General features: G+C 51.2%; 1 protein-coding gene across 4 annotated transcripts in view; it reads right to left on the reverse strand.

The window, feature by feature from the left end:
* Nucleotides 1-1,123: 1,123 nt before the first annotated feature.
* Nucleotides 1,124-20,951, reverse strand: part of SPI1 (Spi-1 proto-oncogene) — a 23,851-nt gene continuing 4,023 nt past the window's right edge. For 2 of the 4 annotated variants that reach the window (XM_006157809.3, XM_006157810.3), the window contains exons 3-6: nt 13,244-13,336; nt 3,720-3,907; nt 2,809-2,962; nt 1,124-2,164 (exon numbers count right to left, since the gene is read on the reverse strand). In XM_006157809.3, coding sequence (XP_006157871.1) covers nt 1,845-2,164; nt 2,809-2,962; nt 3,720-3,907; nt 13,244-13,336 — 755 coding nt within the window. In that variant the 3' untranslated portion in view covers nt 1,124-1,844. The remainder of the gene's footprint in view (nt 2,165-2,808; nt 2,963-3,719; nt 3,908-13,243; nt 13,337-20,951) is intronic. The other 2 variants (XM_006157811.3, XM_006157812.3) reach the window with 1 other exon arrangement.

Here is a 20,951-nt window from a genome sequence, read left to right on the forward strand (position 1 = left end):
AGGCCATGGAATCCTGGGAGAGCTTAGTCTAGAGACAGCTGCGTGGTGGGGGGTGGGGGGCAGGACTCTGGGCTGGGGTGAGCCCACAGTGAGGCATGGCGGTGACCCCAAAGTGGAAGACGGAAGCAGAACTAGTTCTTGCAAGGTCACAAGGACTAACACAAAGACTGGTACGAACATGCTGTGAATCCCCCGCCCCCTCCGCTCTTTGTGACCTTCTGTCCCTGCGACTGGACCTCCCCTTATCTTGTCACGCCAGAGGCCTGGGCTGCTACTGAGAGAATCGAATTGCACGACCTCCTCCAAGAAAGCCCCAGTGCCAGGAGAGGCTGTCTCTCCCCCACAGGGTCAGGAGGGATTCTATGCACAAGTGTTTTTCCACGACTGAAATGTATCACCCCTTTAAATACTGAAGTCCATCATTTGCTCCCACTTTTAGCCACTTTTAAACCATATCTCCTGTTTGTGAGCCTTCTTTTATTTAAAAAAAAAAAAAAATGCTGTTCTTGGGACCAGCAGTTAACGTAATGGCTATGTTGCTGAACTCCCATGTAGTCGATCACAGTATGAGTCCCGGACCCGGTGGCTTAAACTCACACCGGGCGTGTGTGCGTGCGTGCCCAAGATCCCGAGAGGAGAATGGAGGAAAAGGGATTGCGGTGTGGCCATCCCCCCGGGGGGTGATTTCTCGCTGTCTGTCCCTGTCTTTCCGGCGAGTGCATGCGCCCTATAGCAAAAACCTCTCCAAAAAAAGATATTATGAGCTCAAGCTTCACAGAGGCATTTTTTTAAAAGAATTATTTATTTACTTATTTATTCATTTATTTATTTCAATTTGACTCAGGAGAGACAGAGTGAGAGAGAGAGAGAAAGAGAGAAAGCAAGCCACCAAGTCTGGGACTCAAAGCTTGGCTGGCCATGTGGGAATCCAGCACTTTCAAACACCATGCCACCTGCCTGCCCCCACGGAGACATGTTTTAAGAAGTTATCAGGAAAAAATTTCTCAGTGCAGAGGCTCTTTAAATTACTCCCCTCCTCTCCCCATCCCAGAGGGCATGTGTACACGCATGAGAGAGACAGAGAGAGAGAATGAGGAACACACCTCGCAGGACCTGGTCACACTGCCATTTCTTTTCCTTTTTATTCTCTCTTTTGGGGATGCTGAGTATACATACAATTGTGCCCAGCATGTAAACTGCAGGGGCCAGCACCTGAGCCCTGGGTGGGGCATAGGGGATCTGGCTTCTTCTGCATAGCGCTTAACCACTGCACCACAGAACAGCCCCCAAAATCTTTTAATACAATCTATTCTCTAATAATAACTAAAGACATGTCCCTGCCACCAGGCTCTACCCGCAGTCAGGCACCACAAGCCATGCCGCCCTGTCCACAGGGGAGGGCATGGGGTGTGGTCCTCAATGAACACACATTGGACGGCAGGAGGAAAAGAGAGGTGGTGGCACGCGGGGACCCCGACAAGGTGCACGAGGTTTTAAAGAGAAACTGCGCTGTAGACGGGTTAACTGATAGTAACTTCACCGGAGAAGTTACTGGTGAGGGGGATGGGAAGAAGATCTAATTTACAGAGCTCCTGGCCGCACTAAGCAAGGCTGAGCCTGTCGTCCCATGCACAGGTGGCCTTCCTAGACTTGCCGGGCTGGAATCCTGCTGGCAGGCGAAGCCGGGAGGAGGGTGGCTCGAAGTAGGGGATGCACAGCCAGGAGAGCCCTGCAGGCCGCAGTCCTGCCCCGGCCCCGGGGGCGGCCCCCCTGTGTCCGGGCCGGGCGAGGGGTTAATGCTATGACCCGGGAGGCCTGGCGGGCCGGTGGGGTGCGGCCGGGGCTCAGTGCGGCGGGTGGCGCCGCTCGGCCAGGCCCCCGCGGCCCAGCACCTCGCCGCTGAACTGGTAGGTGAGCTTCTTCTTGACCTTCTTCACCTCGCCCGTCTTGCCATAGTTGCGCAGCGCGCGCGCCATCTTCTGGTAGGTCATCTTCTTGCGGTTGCCCTTCTGGATGCCCCAGCGGTGCGCCAGCGCCTCCTTGTGCTTGGACGAGAACTGGAAGGTGCCCTTGTCCTTGTCCACCCACCAGATGCTGTCCTTCATGTCGCCGCTGCGGAGCAGGTCGAGCAAGAACTGGTACAGGCGGATCTTCTTCTTGCTGCCTGTGGGGTGAGGGGTCAGGTGGGGCTGCGAGATGGAGGAGCCAAGGCCCGCCCGCTGCATCCCCGGACCCCCTTCTGCGCAGCTGAACCGTCTACAGGGGAAGGCACACACCCGCGCACACACGTCTGCACCCACTCACATCTGCTCACACACTCCACACGTCATAGCCGGTAACATGCACCTCACAACATCCACACGCTCACACTCACACCTGCCCACCACACCTGCTTACGCATGCACACGTGCACGCCCCTCACGCATCCCCATGCCTGCTCGCAGATGCTCACACCCACACACCTGCTTACATGTGCACGCCCTCATGCAAGCCCATGCCCGCTCTCACACACTCACCTGCTCATAGATGCTCACATACCCACACCTGCTCACACTCACACCCATATCATTCACATCCCCTTTTATACATGCAAATACCGACTCACACCCCCAAACTCACAAACACACACCTTTGCACACTGTGGACAGAGATGTCCATGTGCACTCACACACATGCACAAGCACTCAGAGATCCACACATGTACAGGTAGAGACAGCCGCAGATGTTCCCAAGAAACACACGCGTACTAACACACAACGGTCGGCCTTGGCTGGCTGTACATGGGCCATGTGGGTGAGGGTGGCCCACCTGTTTCCCCGTGCAGCCCAGGCCCCGGCTCCAGGCCATCGGCTTCCCCGTCAGACACCTCCAGTGGGGGGCTCTGCCGCTCGCCCTCCTCCTCATCCGAGCTGCGCTGGGCCGGGGACGGGTATGGGAGGACCATCCGAGGCAGGTAGGAGACCTGGAAAGGTGGGGACGGGGAGAGGCCACTAAGGGTCCACTTGAAGTACAGGGCCACCAATCGGGGTCAGCGAGTGAGGGCAGAGGAGCTGGGGGACCGCGGGGACAAGCGGAGATAGCAAGTGGCAAAGGCTGTGTGGCAGGTCCTGGGGCCAGGGAGGGGTGCTTCTGAAGGTGTGGTGGGGGGGACCAACAACGGCCCCAGAGGGGGAGGAAGGAGTGCTGAGGGGCCAGCGAGCAGGTACAGGAAGGCTTGGGGCTAGGTGACGTATTATAACAGATAAAGAGGTGATAAGAGAGGGAGGGGAAGTGGAGGTCAGTGGGGGTCTGCAGAGATCCATGGAGACCCCGAGGGGGCTGGGGTCCCTGGGCTGAGCAGGGCCAGTAAGGGGGCCGGTAGGTAGAGAGAGGGCCCAGCGGCGGTCAGCAGAGGTCAGCGTTCAGGCAATGGGATGCTGAGCCTCCCAGGGACCGTAAACAGGATCGCCATCAGTGAGGCCAAGGAAGGCCCACAACAAGGCACTGGGGTGCGGAGGACCCATGGAGGGGGTGGGCATTATCTGGGGTCTGTCCATCAAGAGGAGATAAAGGGCGTGAGGTCACAAGGTCAGCCGGGGGGTCAGGCGCAGCCGTTGGGGCTCCGGCCGCCGTTGGCGCTGTGGGGCAGGAAGCCGAGTTGAGAAAGAGCCTGTGTCAGCTTCCTGTGAAGCTCCGGGCCTCACCACAGGCCGGGCTGCTCCTGGAGGACGGACACGCACCTGGTGGCCCAGGCTGGCATGGGGCGGCGCCATGGGGGTGTCGAGGACGTGCATCTGCTCCAGCTCCATGTGGCGGTACAGCTGCTGCAGCTGGGGGGGCTGCACGCTCTGCAGCTCCGTGAAGTGGTTCTCGGCGAAGCTCTCAAACTCGCTGTGCACGTGGTGCGGGTGGAAGTCCCAGTAATGGTCTGCAAGGGACGACCAGGATGTGTGGGGTGAGCCAGCGGGCAGGGCCGGGAAAGGTTATGATAACGTAAAGTAAGAACGCAGGGGGACCAGCAGCTGGCATAATCGCTATGTTGCTGGACTCCCATGTAGTCAACCGTGGTTCGAGTCCCGGACCCGGTGGCTTAAACTCACGCCAGGTGTGTGTGTGCGTGCCCAAGATCCCAAGAGGAGAATGGAGGAGAAGGGATTGTGGTGTGGCCATCTCCACTGGGAGGTGATTTCTCGTTTTCTGTCTCTCTCTGTCTTTCTGGCAAGCACATGCCATGTGGCTGAGTTTCCATTCATCATCTCGTTTAGCGATTTCCCCATGCTGATGTGGCCCTGTTCACAAGAGGACACTGAGGCTTGGAGTGGCTCTATAACATGTCCTAAGTCAAAGGCCTTGCAGGGCAGAGCTGGGACCTGTTGTGAAGCCAGGCCCGTGTTCGCAGCCAACCTATCTTGCTTCCCATTTGGTCACAGGGACCGGGAACCTGAACCTGAACTCTGCCTTTTACTTGCTGTGTGACCTCAGGCACATGTGTGGGCCCCTCTGGCCTCAATGGACTCACCTGTCAAATGGGGTTACTATTTGTCAGAGGTTGCAAGTGAGTTCGCATTTGTAAAGACACTCAGCGGGGATGGAGGGGCAGCAGGTGGCATAATGATTAAGGCACTGGACACTCCCACGTGGCCGACCATGGTTCGGGTCCTGGACCTGGTGGCTTCCTTTCTTATTTTCCCCTCTCTCGCTCTCTCTCTGGTCAAATTAAATAAATAACTCTTTAAAAAAAAAAAAAAAAGACTCTAGGCGCTGAAGAAACGGGGATTCATGCACATGGCCTTGTCACATGGCCAAGGTGTGACGGCAAAGTCACAGGGCCTAAGGGCCGACAGTCCTCACACAGCAGCACTTGTGCGGGCTCAGTGCAGCCTCCTCACAGCCTGGCCTAGGGCGGCTCCTCCTGGGTCCCAGTCTCTGGAACAGACTTTCTTGGAAACCCCCACCGTGGGCGCCTTCAGTCTGCGGTGGGCGTACTTAGGTCTGGGGCCAGCCCCATGCCACAGAGAACCCTGTCTTGGGACCAGGGAAGCTCTTTGGCAAGGTTTCTCTGGGTCCCTTTTCCAGGAACAAAAACTACCACATGTCTGAGGGACTTCCTGGGCACCCCCTTCGGAGTGCAAAAGAAAGCGTGGTGTTAAAGTGACAAGAGGGGTTTTCTCGTGTGACCCGAAGAGAAGACACCAGGCCAGGGCAGTGGCTCTGGGACAAGTCAACCCCCCACTGCACACGGAACACGTGTGTGCACCTGTGTCTGCCTGCCTCTCTCTCTCCCTCACACACAATGGTCTGCAAGGGACGACCAGGATGTGTGGGGTGAGCCAGCGGGCAGGGCCGGGAAAGGTTATGATAACGTAAAGTAAGAACGCAGGGGGACCAGCAGCTGGCATAATCGCTATGTTGCTGGACTCCCATGTAGTCAACCGTGGTTCGAGTCCCGGACCCGGTGGCTTAAACTCACGCCAGGTGTGTGTGTGCGTGCCCAAGATCCCAAGAGGAGAATGGAGGAGAAGGGATTGTGGTGTGGCCATCTCCACTGGGAGGTGATTTCTCGTTTTCTGTCTCTCTCTGTCTTTCTGGCAAGCACATGCCATGTGGCTGAGTTTCCATTCATCATCTCGTTTAGCGATTTCCCCATGCTGATGTGGCCCTGTTCACAAGAGGACACTGAGGCTTGGAGTGGCTCTATAACATGTCCTAAGTCAAAGGCCTTGCAGGGCAGAGCTGGGACCTGTTGTGAAGCCAGGCCCGTGTTCGCAGCCAACCTATCTTGCTTCCCATTTGGTCACAGGGACCGGGAACCTGAACCTGAACTCTGCCTTTTACTTGCTGTGTGACCTCAGGCACATGTGTGGGCCCCTCTGGCCTCAATGGACTCACCTGTCAAATGGGGTTACTATTTGTCAGAGGTTGCAAGTGAGTTCGCATTTGTAAAGACACTCAGCGGGGATGGAGGGGCAGCAGGTGGCATAATGATTAAGGCACTGGACACTCCCACGTGGCCGACCATGGTTCGGGTCCTGGACCTGGTGGCTTCCTTTCTTATTTTCCCCTCTCTCGCTCTCTCTCTGGTCAAATTAAATAAATAACTCTTTAAAAAAAAAAAAAAAAAGACTCTCAGCGCTGAAGGAACGTGGATTCCACTCCCCCACCCCCCTCCTTCAGGTTCCTGCCTTCCTGGCTGCCCACAGCCACATGCACATGGCCTTGTCACATGGCCAAGGTGTGACGGCAAAGTCACAGGGCCTAAGGGCCGACAGTCCTCACACAGCAGCACTTGTGCGGGCTCAGTGCAGCCTCCTCACAGCCTGGCCTAGGGCGGCTCCTCCTGGGTCCCAGTCTCTGGAACAGACTTTCTTGGAAACCCCCACCGTGGGCGCCTTCAGTCTGCGGTGGGCGGACTTAGGTCTGGGGACAGCCACATGCCACAGAGAACCCTGTCTTGGGACCAGGGAAGCTCTTTGGCAAGGTTTCTCTGGGTCCCTTTTCCAGGAACAAAAACTACCACATGTCTGAGGGACTTCCTGGGCACCCCCTTCGGAGTGCAAAAGAAAGCGTGGTGTTAAAGTGACAAGAGGGGTTTTCTCGTGTGACCCGAAGAGAAGACACCAGGCCAGGGCAGTGGCTCTGGGACAAGTCAACCCCCCACTGCACACGGAACACGTGTGTGCACCTGTGTCTGCCTGCCTCTCTCTCTCCCTCACACAAACACACTCGCTCACACCCCCCTGAGAAATGACATGCCAGCAAGATCAGGACTCAGTGTCCAAGGGCTCGCTTTCCAGTCCTGCTCAGTGGTGGCTTTGCCGTGTGACTCTGGGCAGGCTGTCGCACCTCTCTACGCCTCAGTTTTCTCATCTGTTAAATGGAGCCAATAATTACGTCCATCTCAAAGGCTTGTTGTGAGGACTAAATGAAGTAATGCCTGCAAACTGCTCAGAGTGGAGCCTGGCGCTCTTAGGAAGACTCGGTAAGCAGTAATTATTAGTCAGTACCATTATTAATTTATAGTCTTCCCTTGGTATCTAGGGGTCCCACATCTGTGGACTCAACCAACCACAGATCAAAAAAAAAAAAAATTTAGAGACCAGCAGGTGGCACAATAGTTACATCACTGGACTCTCACATAGTCAACTGTGGTTCGAGTCCTGGACCAGGTGGGTTCAAACTCAGGCTGGGCACATGTGCGTGCGTGCATGCCCAAAATCCTGAAAGGGGAGAATGGAGGAGAAGGAATTGCAGTATGATCATCCTCCCTGGGGGTGATTTCTTGTTTTCTGTCTCTCTGTCTCTCTGGCAAGCACATCACTCTATAGCAAAAAAGAAAAAAAAATTTAATGAAAAATAACAATAATGATACAATAGAAAATAATACAAATAAAAAATACAACATAACATCGACATCGCATTAAGTATCACCAGTACATCTAGAGAGGATTTAAAGTATTTGGGAGGATACAGACAGGTAATATGCAAACACTACACTATTTTTTTAAATATAGGTTTTTGCTATAGGGTAAGAGCAGTCACCAGAGAGAGGCAGAAAGAGAGGGAAAAAGTGAGAAATCACTCACCTCCCCAGGAGTGATGGCCACCCCACAATCCCTTCTTCCCTGTTCTCCTCTTGGGATTTTGGGCATGCATACCCAAGTCTGGGACTTGAACCATGGTCGGCCATGGTTAAGGAGACTCTCAAGATTTGGGAGCCCAGCATCTTACCCACCACGCCACCCACTGGCCCTAGTTATGCCCTGTTATATAAGTGTCTTGAGTATCTGCAGATTCTGGCATCTGCCGATCAGTTCCAGAATCGTGCACCCCTTGCAGATACCAGGGCCTGGGTATATTTTATTCTCACAAGCCTGGATTAACACTTGAGCACTATTTTTTTTTTTTTTAGAGTTTTTTGCTATAGGGCGCATGTGCTCACCAGAAAGACACAGAGAGACAGAGAGACAGAAAGCAAGAAATCACCCCCCAGAGGGGATGGTCCCATCATAATCCCTTCTCCTTCATTCTCCTCTCAGGATCTTGGGCACGCATGCACATATGCCCAGTGTGAGTTTAAGCCACTGGGGTCCAGGACTCGAACCGCCATCGACTACATGGGAGTCCAGCAACATAGCCATCATGCCATCTGCTGGTCCCCATACTGTACACTTTTAATACATGTTTATTTCTTCTTTTTCTCCCTGCTCCCTGCCATGGCAGTGGCCCAGACAAATAGTTTAGGAGGCCTGGCTGTCACTGTCTCTCAGAGGCTGCAGTTGGGGCCCTGACTGTGCATGAAGGCAGGGACTGCTCTGGCTCACCTGTGTCTTCTCAGTGTCCAAATACACTAGCCACTCCACACACACTTCCTGAACAAATGCATGAACGAATGAACCCCAGCCTCTGAAGAACGCCCTCTGACTCTCCTCCACAAAGTTCTTGAAGCCTGGAGGGAAAATCCTGCCTAAAGCTTTGTACTTGCATCTCACAGTGAGTGAATGCGATTCAGAAACTCTCCACTTGCCGTGGGTTTGCTCTGTCCTGCGGGAGGGAGGATGTCCCAGGATTCTGTGAGTGGTTCCGGCTCCTCTTTAGCTGTAGCTCACCCTTTGGCCCCACTCCTGGTCCTTCCCATTTTGCCTTCCTCTGCCCAAGTCAAATGCCCAGAACTTTGTAAAGTGCCTATGGATCCTGCCTCCCAACCCCCATCCCCAAATCCACTCTAGCTCCAGTGTTTGGGGGACCCTGAATGTTTGTAAGGAGGGGCGCCCAGCTGCCCTCCTCTTCTCTCCATCCCTGCCCCTGTTCTAGCCCCACATCAGACCCAGGAGCTCACTGGTGGTCCTGCCCGAGGTCCCTTCCCACAACTGATCTTGGTTCATCTGCATTGGTCCCATGGGAGGCTGGAAAAGCCTGCGGGTTTGGGGCGCCATTAGAGACCCACTAACTCAGAAGCACTATGAGGGTAGGAGTCAGAAGGACCCTGGAACTTCCCACACTGAGACTCTGGAACCCCACCCTGGAACCCCACCCTGGGGTCCCCTGAAGGCTGCAGCAGAGACTCCTGAGCTACAATGAAGGTTTCAAAAGGTCCAACGGAAACTTGGCCTTTACCCTTGATTTGGGACTCAGGCAGTTATGTAATAAACGCGGTCTGGCAGCAAGAGCGTTCCAAATATGGGGCCCCTGAGAGAACTCGGTACAAGGAGTCCTCTCAGTGCAGAGGTCAGCCATGCGGGCGCTCCGGACCTCACCCCAGATGACTTTGTGAGCACACTGTGTTAGCTCTTTGTTCCCCCTTTGCTGGGCCACCCAGGCCATACACCCAAGGGCCACCCTGGGTCTCAGTGCGACTCTCGGGTCCTCAAAAAAAATATGGTGTTATTTACAAATCTGGGGGTAACTCCAGAGCCTGTCTTTTAGGTACCCAACACATGGTAGGCCTCAATCAATATTTGATTAGATAGTCCAAAGAAGTTAACTTTTAATGTGCTTCTTATGTACCAGATACTTGCTAAGTGGCTAAGCTACATTATTCTATTTAATCCCCACCTAGCTCTGAGGAAGTGGTGACTACAGTGCGGCCTTTAGTGTCTGAGGATACTGTGACTGAAGTGTAAGTCCTTTCTCCACAGCAGTCACTGGGAGTCACGATGTAAACCCACATGTGTCTGACTTCATCATATCATCTCTGAGGAACAACACTGCTAACGAAAGCATTGAGACCTGTAGTGACGTGAAGAGAGTTTACTGACTGCTCTTACCCATCATCCACTGCCATTCATCCTTCATATACCCTTCACCCACCCATCCACCCATCATTTAACCATCATCTACCCATCTATCCAACCACCATTTAACCATCATCCATCCAACCATCATCCATCTATCCAACCAACCATCATTTAACCATCATTCATCCAACCATCATCCATCTATACAACCAACCATCATTTAACCATTGTCCATTCAATCATCATCCATCTATCCAACCATCATTTAACCATCATCCATTCAACTATCATCCATCCATCCACCCAACCATCATTTAACCATGGTCCATTTAACCAACATCCATCCAAACATTATTTAACCATCATCCATTCAAACGTCATTTGTCTGTCCATCCAACCATCATTTAACCATCACCCAACTATCCATGCAACTATCATTTAACCATCATCCCACCATCATGCATCTATCCATCCAACCATCATTGGTGCACCCATCATCCATCATGTATCCATCCATCCATTCATCATTGAATCATCATCCACCAATGATCAACATCTCTCCAGCCAGCCATCATCTAGCCATCATCCATTCATCCATCATCCATCACTTAGCCAGCTCCATTCATCATTGAAGCACCATCCATTCAACCATCATCCATTGAGCCACAAATGACTCATCCATCTTGCTCTCTCATTTCCTCCCTCTAACCCGCTCTCAGTCTGCGACCAAAGACCTACCCACACATTCCTATACTTCTCAGGTTTTTGGTGTCACTTAAACCTTTGTGTCATCAAGACAAAAATAAAATTATATTCAAAATGTCTCCACACAAAAATTCAAGACTTGATTGCCATTCAATTGACCTTATCTCCTCAGATCAGAAACCCCAACCTAAAGCCCAGGCTCTCCCCAGGAGAGCAAAAGTACAATCAAAAGAGAAGAAAGACCAGGAATCAAGAGAGGAGGAGCCAAGAAGAAAACCTCAGGAAATCTCAGACCACTAGACTAGAAGTTCTGGAGCCCAGGCCTTCCTCAGTATTGCTCAAATGTGGAAACTGAGACCAGAGAACCAAGAGATGCAGGTCTTGTGGCACATGTTACTCTCTACTTTGTATCCAAATTATTGGACTTTTAATTATTTCCTTTGTTACAAGGATGAACCTGTCAGGATCTGTTTCATTCATTCCAAAGCACCCAGCAATGTGACTGGCATATGAGTGATATTTACTATATTATTTATTAGATAAATAGGTCAGTCAGTGTGAGATGGATGGAGTTTTGTTTGTTTGTTTTGTTTTGTTTTGTTTCCTTTAGGTTTTTGTCATAGTGTGTGTGCACTTGCTAAAGAGAGAGCAAGGTAAAGTGAGAAATCACACCCCACACTAGGGAGGGCCATACTGCAATCCCATCTCTTCCATTCTCCTCTTGGGATTTTGGGCATGAACACACATGTGCCTGGCATGATTCTCAAGCCACCAGGTCTGGGGTTTAAACCGTGGTTGTCCATGTGGGAGTCCAGTGCCTTAACCACCATGCCACCTGCTGGTGTGGACGAAAGTTTTTGATCACTAACAGGAAAGACAGTTGGAAATCCTGAGTGGAGGATTAGATGTGTCTACGATTAAATCAGTGGAAGGCTGGCTCCTGGCCTAGTGGTTAAGAGAGGTGGATTCCACATAGCCAATCTGAGTTCAAATTCCAACCCTGGCAGCTTGAAAAACATGCAAATGTGCCTAAAATCCTAATAGGATTTGGAGAAATGGAGAAGGGAATTGCAGCCCTACGGGGGGTGCTTTATCTCTCTGTCTCTCTGGCAAGTGAGGCAATGTTGACAATAGTAACTAAATAAGTAAATTGGTGGATGGGTTAGTGACATGAAAGGATGAAATCATATTTGGAAATCTGGATGGATAGATAGATGGATATAGATGGAGATAGAGTCATACTTTGGAACTCTCATTCCTTCATTAACAAATTCTATCGTACCGATTAAGATGACTAGTATTAAAAAAACAAAATGGGGACCAGCAGGTGCTATGGTGGCTAAGGCACTGGACACTCCCACATGGCTGACCACGATTCAAGTCCCGGACCTGGTGGCTTGCTTTCTTACCTTCCCTCCCTCTCTTTTTCTCTCTGTGTATCTCTCTTTGGTCAAATTAAAATGGATGAATGAATAAATAAAATTAAATAAATAATTCTTTTAAAACAATGGGGCCAGCAGGTGGTATGGTTGTTAAGGCATTGGAGGCCACATGGATGACCCTGGTTTGAGTCCTGGAACTGATGGCTTGCTTTTTCACTTTCTCCCTCTTTCTGTCTGTCTCTCTCTCTCTCTCTGGTGAACACACAATGTTGCCTTGTAACAAAACTTTTAAAATAAATTAATTAATTTAATTTAATTTTTAAAAACTAGGGGCCAGCAAGTAGCATAATGTCTAAGGTGCTGGACTCCCATATGGTTGACCATGGTTCAAGTGCCAGACCCGGCAGCTTGAAAAATCACATCAGGTGCAGGTGTGTGTGTGTGCCCAAAATCCCAGGAGAGAAGAGGAAAAGGGATTGTGGTACCAGCAGATGGTGTAATGGATACGTCATTGGACTCCCACGTAGTCAATCATGGTTCGAGTCCTGGACCCGGTGGCTTAAACTCACACCAGGTGCATGTATGTGCGTGCCCAAGATCCCAAGAGGAAAATGGAGGAAAAGGGATTCCTGGGGGGTGAGTTCTTGCCTTTTATCTCTCTGTCTCTGTCTGTCTTTCTGGCGAGCATACACACACACACACACACACACACACACACATACATACGTACATACATATGCACACACACACACACATACAGGGATGACTCCGTCAGGATCTATGCATACATATGTATATGTATATATATATATTTTTTGAGAGTTTTTTGCTATAGGGTGCATGCGCTTGCCAGGAAGACAGAGAGAGGCAGAGAGACAGAAAGTGAGAAATCACCCCCCAGGGGGGATGGCCACGCCGCAATCCCTTCCCCTCCGTTCTCCTCTCAAGATCCTGGACTTGCACACACACACGTGGCCAAGGTGAGTTTAAGCCACCGGGTCCGGGACTCAAACCATGGTCGACTCCATGGGAGTCCAGTGACATGGCCATTACGCTAACTGCTGGTCCCTGTATATAACTAATTTGTCAGAGGTTGTGTGTGCTCACTGCAGAGACAGAAGGAGAGAAAGTAAGAAAGCACCTCCTGTGGAAGATGGTCACTCCTCAGTCCCTTCTCCATTTCCACCTCCTTTCAGGACTCTGGGCACACACACACGCGCCTGGTGTGTTTCTCAAACTACTGGGTCCGGGATTCGAACCGTGTGGGATTCAATCACCTTAACCACCACACTCCTAGGTAGCCCTCTTATGTGTATTTTACCATAATTAAAGAGAATCATAAAAAGCAACTCGTACGGATCCTACCTGCAAAGCCTATCCTGAATCTGTTCCCTCCTTTTTGCCTCTACTGCTACCACCCTGGTCCAAGCCACCATCTCTTGCCTGCATTCTTCCAGTAGTTTCCTAAGTGTTCTTCCTCCCAGCTCCAGTCCTTGCCTCCTTTCCATTTATTCTCCAACCGGAAGCCAGACTGATCTTTTTTAAAAACAAAAAGAAGAAGAAGAATTATTGGACCAGCAGATGGTGTAATGGTTACGTTGCTGGACTCCCACATGGCCAAGAGCAGTTCGAGTCCTGGGCCCAACAGCTTGAAACACACCAGGCGTGTGTGCATGCATGCCCAAAATCCCAAGAAGAGAATGGAGGAGAAGGGACTGCAGCGTGGCCATCCCCCCAGGGGCTGATTTCTTGTTTTCTGTCTCTCTGTTTCTCCCTGTGTCTCTGACAAGCACACATGCCCTAATAGCAAAAATTTCTCTTAAAAAAAATGTATTAATTTAACTTTGTTTGTTATTATCTTTTAATTTGCTACAGACCATGTGTGCTCACCAGAGAGAGACAGAAAGAGAGGGAGGGAAAGTGAGAAAACAAGCCACCAGGTCCAGGACTCAAACCTCAGTCGACTAAGTAGGAGTCCAGTGCCTTAACCACCACGCCACCTGCTGGACCTCCAGAACAATCCTGATAACCAGAAGACAGTACAGAAATGCTTCCGAGTGTCCAGGGGAAAAATGATGTTCACCCCAGATTTCTGTATACAACCAAACTCCTCTTACTCAGGCGAGAGAGTGGGCTACAGACGAGGTAGAAGACAAAGCCACAACCGCCTTACCGCCCACACTCTCTCCCCTAGGAGACTGCAGTGACGACAGACTCCTACGTGACTCTCACAGCGTGCCAGTACCGTTCTGGACATTTACAGGGAGCAGCTCGCTCAGCGCTCAGAGCAATCCTGTGAGGTGGGTACTGGGACGTCGAGGTCAAAGCACAGAGAGGCCGAACATCTTGCCCCTGTCACCTCAGACAGCAACGGGAGAGAGGAGGAGGGACAAAGCCCAGCAGCCTGGTTCCAGATCAGGGCTCTCTACCTCCTTGCTACACTGTCCCTCAGAACACAGGAATGAGAGAGTCTGGCGGGAGGTGTGGTGGTTAAGAGTGCTGGACTCCCACGTGCCCAGCCATAGTTCAAGTCCTGGACCTGGAAGCTTGCTTTCTTCCTTTCTCTTTTTCTCTCAATTGCTCTCTCCCTTTCTGAACAAATTAAAATAAGTAAAACAATTTTTTTTTTTTTTTTAATTTAGAGAAGGAACACAGGGCTGAGAAAAGCCTCTCTCAATTGTTCTCTCCCTTTCTGAACAAATTAATATAAGTAAAACAATTTTTTTTTTTAAATTTAGAGAAGGAACACAGGGCTGAGAAAAGAACAGATGTTCATCAACTGAAATTGAAACTATTCTGTTGGGCCAGCTGGTGGCATGTGAAGTAAAGAAGCTGGATCCCAGGACCAGCGATGGCATAATGGTTACAACACTGGACTCCCATGTAGTCAACTGCGGTTCAAGTCCTAGACCCAGCGACTTAAAACTCACGCCAGGTACATGTGCATGAGTGCCCAAGGTCCCGAAAGGAAAATAGAGGAGAAGGGATTGTGATGTGGCCATCCCCCCTGGGGGTGATTTCTCACTTTCTGTCTCTCCGTCTCTCTTGAGAGCTCACGTGCCCTATAGCAAAAATCTCTCAAATAAATAAATAAAAGAAGAAGCTGGATCCCACATGGCTGACTGTGATGGTTGAGTTGACTGTGTCTGGACACAGTGGCTCAAAAAACATGCTGGGTACATGTGTGTGCGTGCCCAAAATCTGGAGAGGAGAATGGAGGAGAAAGGATTGCAGTGTGGCCATCCCCCCCAAGGGGTGCCTGTTTCCTCCCTTTTTCCCTTTCTCTGTTTCTTTCTGGTGAGCACACATGCCCTATAGCAAAAATTTAAATTAAAGTGGCCAGCAGGTGGCATGTGGTTAAGGTGCTGGACTTGCACATGGTTGACTGCAGTTTGAGCCCCAGACCCAGCAGCTTGAAACTCACACCGGGTGCATGTGCATGCGTGCCCAAAAGCCTGAGAGGAGAACGCAGGAGATGTGATTGCGGTGTGGCCATCCCTTCTGGGATGTGGTTTCTCATTTTCTCTCTCTCTGGCAAGCGCATACACCCTATAACAAAAATCTCTAGGGAAAAAAAAAGAAAGAAAGAAAGAAAGAAAGAAAATATTGCAAGTCAAAAATTCATTTAATACACCTCACTTACTGGACGTCATAGTTCACTTAGCCCGCCTTAAATGTGCTCGGAATATATGTGCTATCCGACAGCTGAGCAAAATACTCTAAACACAAAGCTTATTTTATAATAAATAAAATATATTTGGGCCAGCAGATGGCATGGTAGTTAAGATGTTGAATCACACATGGCCAACTGTGCAGTTCAAGTCCTGGACCCAGTGGCTTGAAAAACACACTGGGTGTATGTGCATGCGTGCCCAACATTCTGAGAGGAGACTGGAGGAAAAGGGATTGGAGTGTGGCCATCAGGGCTGGGGGGTTCTCCCTTTCCTCTCTCTCTCTCCAGAGAGTACACACGCACTGTAGCAAACAGATAAACAAATTAAAAAACTATTTCACACCTCATGTAGGATTGGCCCTGTGGCCTGGTGGTTAAAGGAGCTAGCTCTCACATAGCTGATCTCAGTTCAAATCCTGACCCCAATGACTTGGAAAACACACGAGGTATGTGTGCATGAGTGCCGCAAACCCTGACGGGCTGGAGAAATGGAGGAAGGGGATTGCAGCATAGTTATGCCCACTGGGGAGTGTTTCCTCCCCTCCCTCCCTCTGTCTCTCTGTCTCTGCTGAGTGCACACGCCCTCTGACAAATATGGAATGTCATTTATGGAATCCTATACCAAAAGTGAAAAATGCAATGGTTGCATGTGTACTTAAAGTACGGTTTCTACTGAGTGGGAATTGCCTGGGCACCGTGGGAAAGTCGAAAGTCCTAAGTTGAAGCATCAAAATCGGGGCCATCTGTCCAGGTAGTCAGAGGACACCACGTGGCTCAGTTCTGAGTAATATTCTCAGGGTAATAACAGTGGAAAATTCGATTTAACCGAATTAAATTAAATACCAATTTAACCAAGTGACCATGCAATGATTTGCGTGGAGAAAGAAGCACGTGTGTGTCGTGAATGACTCGAGTCAGGTTCTCGGCCTTCACAGTGCGAGCGAAGAGATGGCTTCCCACACGCTCACCCCGCCTCGCACATGGAGGCGCTTGTGAATGTGGCTGAATGAGTGACGCTCTGAGAATGTCACGTCTTCGTTTGTGCATTTACATAGCACTGCGACAGGAAGACGGGGAAAGCAGTATTTAGGATTCTCTGACGTGCTGTGTGTCACGGAGAAACGTCTATGACGAGTCTAAGTAAAGCAGTGAATTGCAGGGACCAGCAGTTGGCGTAATGACTATGTCGGTGGACTCCCATGTAGCCGACCACGGTTCAAGTCCCAGACCTGGTAGCAAGATCTCACGCCAGCAGCATGTGCATGCATGCATGCCCAAGATCCCAAGAGGAAAAAGGAAAAGTGATTGAGGTGTGTCCATCCCTCTGGGGGGTGATTTCTTGCTTTCTGTCTCTCTGTCTTTCTGGCAAGTGCATGCACCCTACAGCAAAAACTTCTCCAAAAAAACAAACAACAACAAATTGGAGAACACTGGCAGTTCCACTCCACATGAATAGTGTGTGTGTGTGTGTGTGTGTGTGTGTGTGTGTCTGTCTGTATTTACAACCATATAGGTTTATAGATGTAGAATAATACACAATGGGGTGCTCCTTAGGGAGTAAGACCGAGAAGGGGGGATGTGTTATACTTGAATGTTGTATTCCTAAGTTTTTATATCAAATATTTGTTATTTTAATAATTAAAAATTAAAGATTATACATGCACACGAAATGATTTGCATCATGTCATGCCCTACTTCGAACCCTCTCATAACTTCTGCTGTCAGTAGGATAAAATCCCAACGCTCAGAGCCAGCCAGTGGCATGGTGGTTAAGGCACTGGACTTCCTCATGGCTGACCACAGTTCAAACCCCAGATCCAGCAGCTTGAAAATCACACTGGGCATATGTGCGTGTGTTCCCAAAATCCCGAGAAGAGAGTGGAGTAGAAGGGATCGTGGCGTGGCGTGGCCATCGGGGTGATGAAAGTCATTTCTCACTTTCCCTTTCTCTGACTCTCTCTGGGAATGCATGTACCCAATGGCAACAACTTAAATTGAAAAAAAAAATCCTCTTGGGACCAGCAGATGGCATAGTGGCTATGTCACTGGACTCCCATATGGTCAACCGTGGTTCACGTCCCGGATCCGGTGGCTTAAACTCACACCGAGCACATGTGTGTACATGCCCAAGATCCCAAGAGGAGAATGGAGGAGAAGGGATTGTGATGTGGCCATCCCCCATGGGGAGTGGTTTCTTGCTTTCTGTCTCTCTGTCTCTCTGTGTCTTTCTGGTGAGTGCACGCGCCCTATAGCAAAAATCTCTCAAACAAAAACAAAAACTAAACAAAAAATCAAAAACCCTCTCACCATGGCCTTTAAGCCCTGTGTGCTCTGCTCCCGCTGACCCCAGAGCTCAGCAGCCTCCCTGCCCGTCTCAGTCCATCTCACTTTCCACTCTTGCCATCCCCTTTACCTGAACAGCCCTCCCCTCCCTACCTCCACAGGAAGGGTTCCTTCTCTGGGTTCAGATTCCACCTCAACTGCCCCCTCCTCAGAGGCCTTCCCTGACCACCCAAATGGGAGTAGCTCCCAGCAAACGCTGCATTGCCCTGCGTTTTGCTGGCCTGATCACCATGCACCTGCTGGGTTGTTCACGCCTCCGTGCTCACCGGGATGCAAGCTCTGGGAGAGCCGGGCATGTCAGGTCTGCTCATCATGGACTCGCGGGGCGTGTGGCAATGCCTGGCCCATCACTTACGATCAGACACTCTTTGATGGGCGGGAAAATGAGGGGATGAATGGGTGGGATGGTAAGTGGTTGGGGGCTGAATGGGTGGGAGGTGAGTGGATAGGTAGGTGGCAGGTCGGCAGTGGAAAATGACCCGGTCAATCACAGAGCCCTGTACTTCCGTCCCTCCCACTGCCTCACAGCCTGTGGCTGGTTTCTTGGGCCCTTCCTCCACCTACGGCGCTGCCTCACTGTGTCATCGCGGCTCTCTGAGGTGCCAGTGTATTCATGCTCAGTTTTAGAGATGAGGAAACAGGTTCAGAGAGGTTGTTACTTGCCCCGAGATTGCCCAGCTGGAGAGTGATGGAGCCAGGGCTGACCCAGGTCCAACGCCAGAGCCTTTTCACTAAGCTTCACTCCCTGACTGTGTGGACGCAGAGGACACGCAGAGCTGGAAGGAGGCTGGAGGGGAGCCTCTCCTCTGAGCAGGTATTACAGAGGGCCAGCACAGACGCCCAGATTGGCAATGACGGGGCCGTGGTGGGGGGCACTGCAGGAGTCTCTGGAGGCGTTGGGGCTTGTGACCGGACAGGGTGACCAGGCACTCAATCAGACGTCAGTCCTGGGCCAGCCAGTGGTACACAGCAACACAAGATACCGTAATGCTGGCCGCGTGGAGAGGCCCCGGCTGGGCCACCCAAGCCTTCCCTTACAAGCCAGGCTCCCATCTGTCTGAAGTTGGGGGTGCACCTCTCTATCTCAAGAAATAAACTAAAGAAAAAAGAAGAGTCATTCCTAGAGCCCCACCCCTGTTATGACCTGGCCTCAAGCCAGGCTTTTGCTGAAGGGCTCGCCCAGGCCACAGGCCCGGCTGATTCCTAGATCCGTGGACAGCACCTTCATCTTACAGGAAGGAAAACCGAGGCTGTGAAGCACACACAGGAAAGGCACCCGAAGCCAAAGGACTGAAAGAGGACAGGGCCAAAGAGAGGGCATCCCTAAGGGAGAAAGGGGCCCAGCTGCACTGAGCTTGCTGGGGCCTGAGCCACCAGGGGGCGCCAGTCCCCAAGGCCAGAGGGACCATCACAGTCCTGGGATTGCTTGGTGGAGGGGTGCGTGTGTGGTCTGAGTCACTCAGTAACGGGCCTCTTAATCCTGGCTGGGAGAGCTGGGGAGTTAGATGAGGGAGGCTTCTTCTCTACGTTGTCTGGATTTTCTTTTTCTTTTTTAAAATTTGATTCATTCATTTATTTTCATTTGACCAGAGAGAGACACAGAGAGAGAAAGGGAAAGTGAGAAAGCAAGGCACCAGGTCCAGGACTCGAACCATGGTCACCCATGTGGGAGTGTCCAGCGCCTTTACCACCACGCCACCTGCCGCCCCCCTCCCTGTTGTCTGGATTTTCTATAGGATTATGGATTATATAGTTACGGATTAGATTTAAAAAGTGAAAGGGTCTTTTAAAACCTTTCTAGCCTTGGGGATGAAAGATGCCTGGCTGATTCCAGATATGGCCTTGCGGTATATCCCCTCCCAGGATGTGGCTTCCAGGTATAGTCTTTATCGTGAGGATTTAATTTTAATTCAATTTAATGTGTGAGACAGTGCGAATGTGTGTGAGAGGAGCACCCTAGAGAGATCTCATCACACCAGTCCTCGTCCCCAGCTCTCCTGCTCCTCAGGATCTTGGACAGCTGCTCACGTGGGCCCCCGGCATGTTTTCAGAGCAACCTGGGGATCTGAACTTGCGTCAGCCGTGTGGCTTCCAGAACTGTCACCCAGTACCTACGGACTGCACCGCCTGGCTGGGCCCGACTATAGTCTTTTTTTTTGTCTTTTGTTTTTTTTGGCTGTAAGGTGCATATGCTCAGGGGTTGGAGGAGAGAGGGAAAGTGAGAAGTCACCCCCCGGGGGATGGCCATGCTGCAGTCCCTTCTCCTCCATTCTCCTATTGGGATTTGAGGCACGCACAAGATGATTTACATCAACCCGGTATTTTTTCTTTTTTTTTGAGAGGTTTTCACTATAGGGCGCGTGCGCTCGCCAGACAGACAGAGAGAGACAGAGAGACAGAAAGCGAGAAATCGCCCCCCAGAGGGGATGGTCACGCCGCAATCCCTTCTCCTCCATTCTCCTCTCGGGATCTTGGGCACGCATGCACACGCACCCGGTGTGAGTTCTAAGCCACCGGGTCCGGGACACAAACCGCAGTCGACTATGTGGGAGTCCAGTGACATAGCCATTACGCTAACTGCTGGCTCCCAACCCGGTATTTTTTCAAGCTGCCAGGTCCAGAACTCAAGCCATGCAGTCGGCCATGTGGGGTCCTGCCGCCTAAACCTCCAGGCCACCTGGCTGGGCTCAGGTGTGGTCTTCAGAAGGTTGCTGGGAGTGAGTTCCAGGTGAAGCTGTTCTCAAGGCCTGGCATCCAGACAGGGGAGCCTTCAATGCAGACTCACCACCTGTGGCATTAGGCTGCAGAATGAAGTGAGGGGTGACCAGCCAGGAGGCAGGGCATTTGCCAGGGATCCCAGCATGCCTCTGTCTGGGGCACAGGCACCATGCTGGCTTGCCCTGGCCAGATGCCCTAGGACAGCCCCCATGAAGACCTGCCCACAAGCTGGACCCCTGACCTTTGGTTCAGGGCTGTCCTCATCAGTAAGCTAGATCCACTTGAGGTGACCTCTACAGGCCCCTGCTCAGTCCCCAGACACCTGTGCCTCTCTCCTCCCTGAACTTGCTCAAGGACAGAGCCTGGGCCTCGGGTGGGCGATTTGGCCTAGACAGAAGGAGCCTGGGGCCCAGGCCA

Source organism: Tupaia chinensis, unplaced genomic scaffold, assembly GCF_000334495.1.
Source record: "Tupaia chinensis unplaced genomic scaffold, TupChi_1.0 Scaffold000561_1, whole genome shotgun sequence".
In the NCBI taxonomy this organism is placed as follows: Eukaryota; Metazoa; Chordata; class Mammalia; order Scandentia; family Tupaiidae; genus Tupaia; species Tupaia belangeri.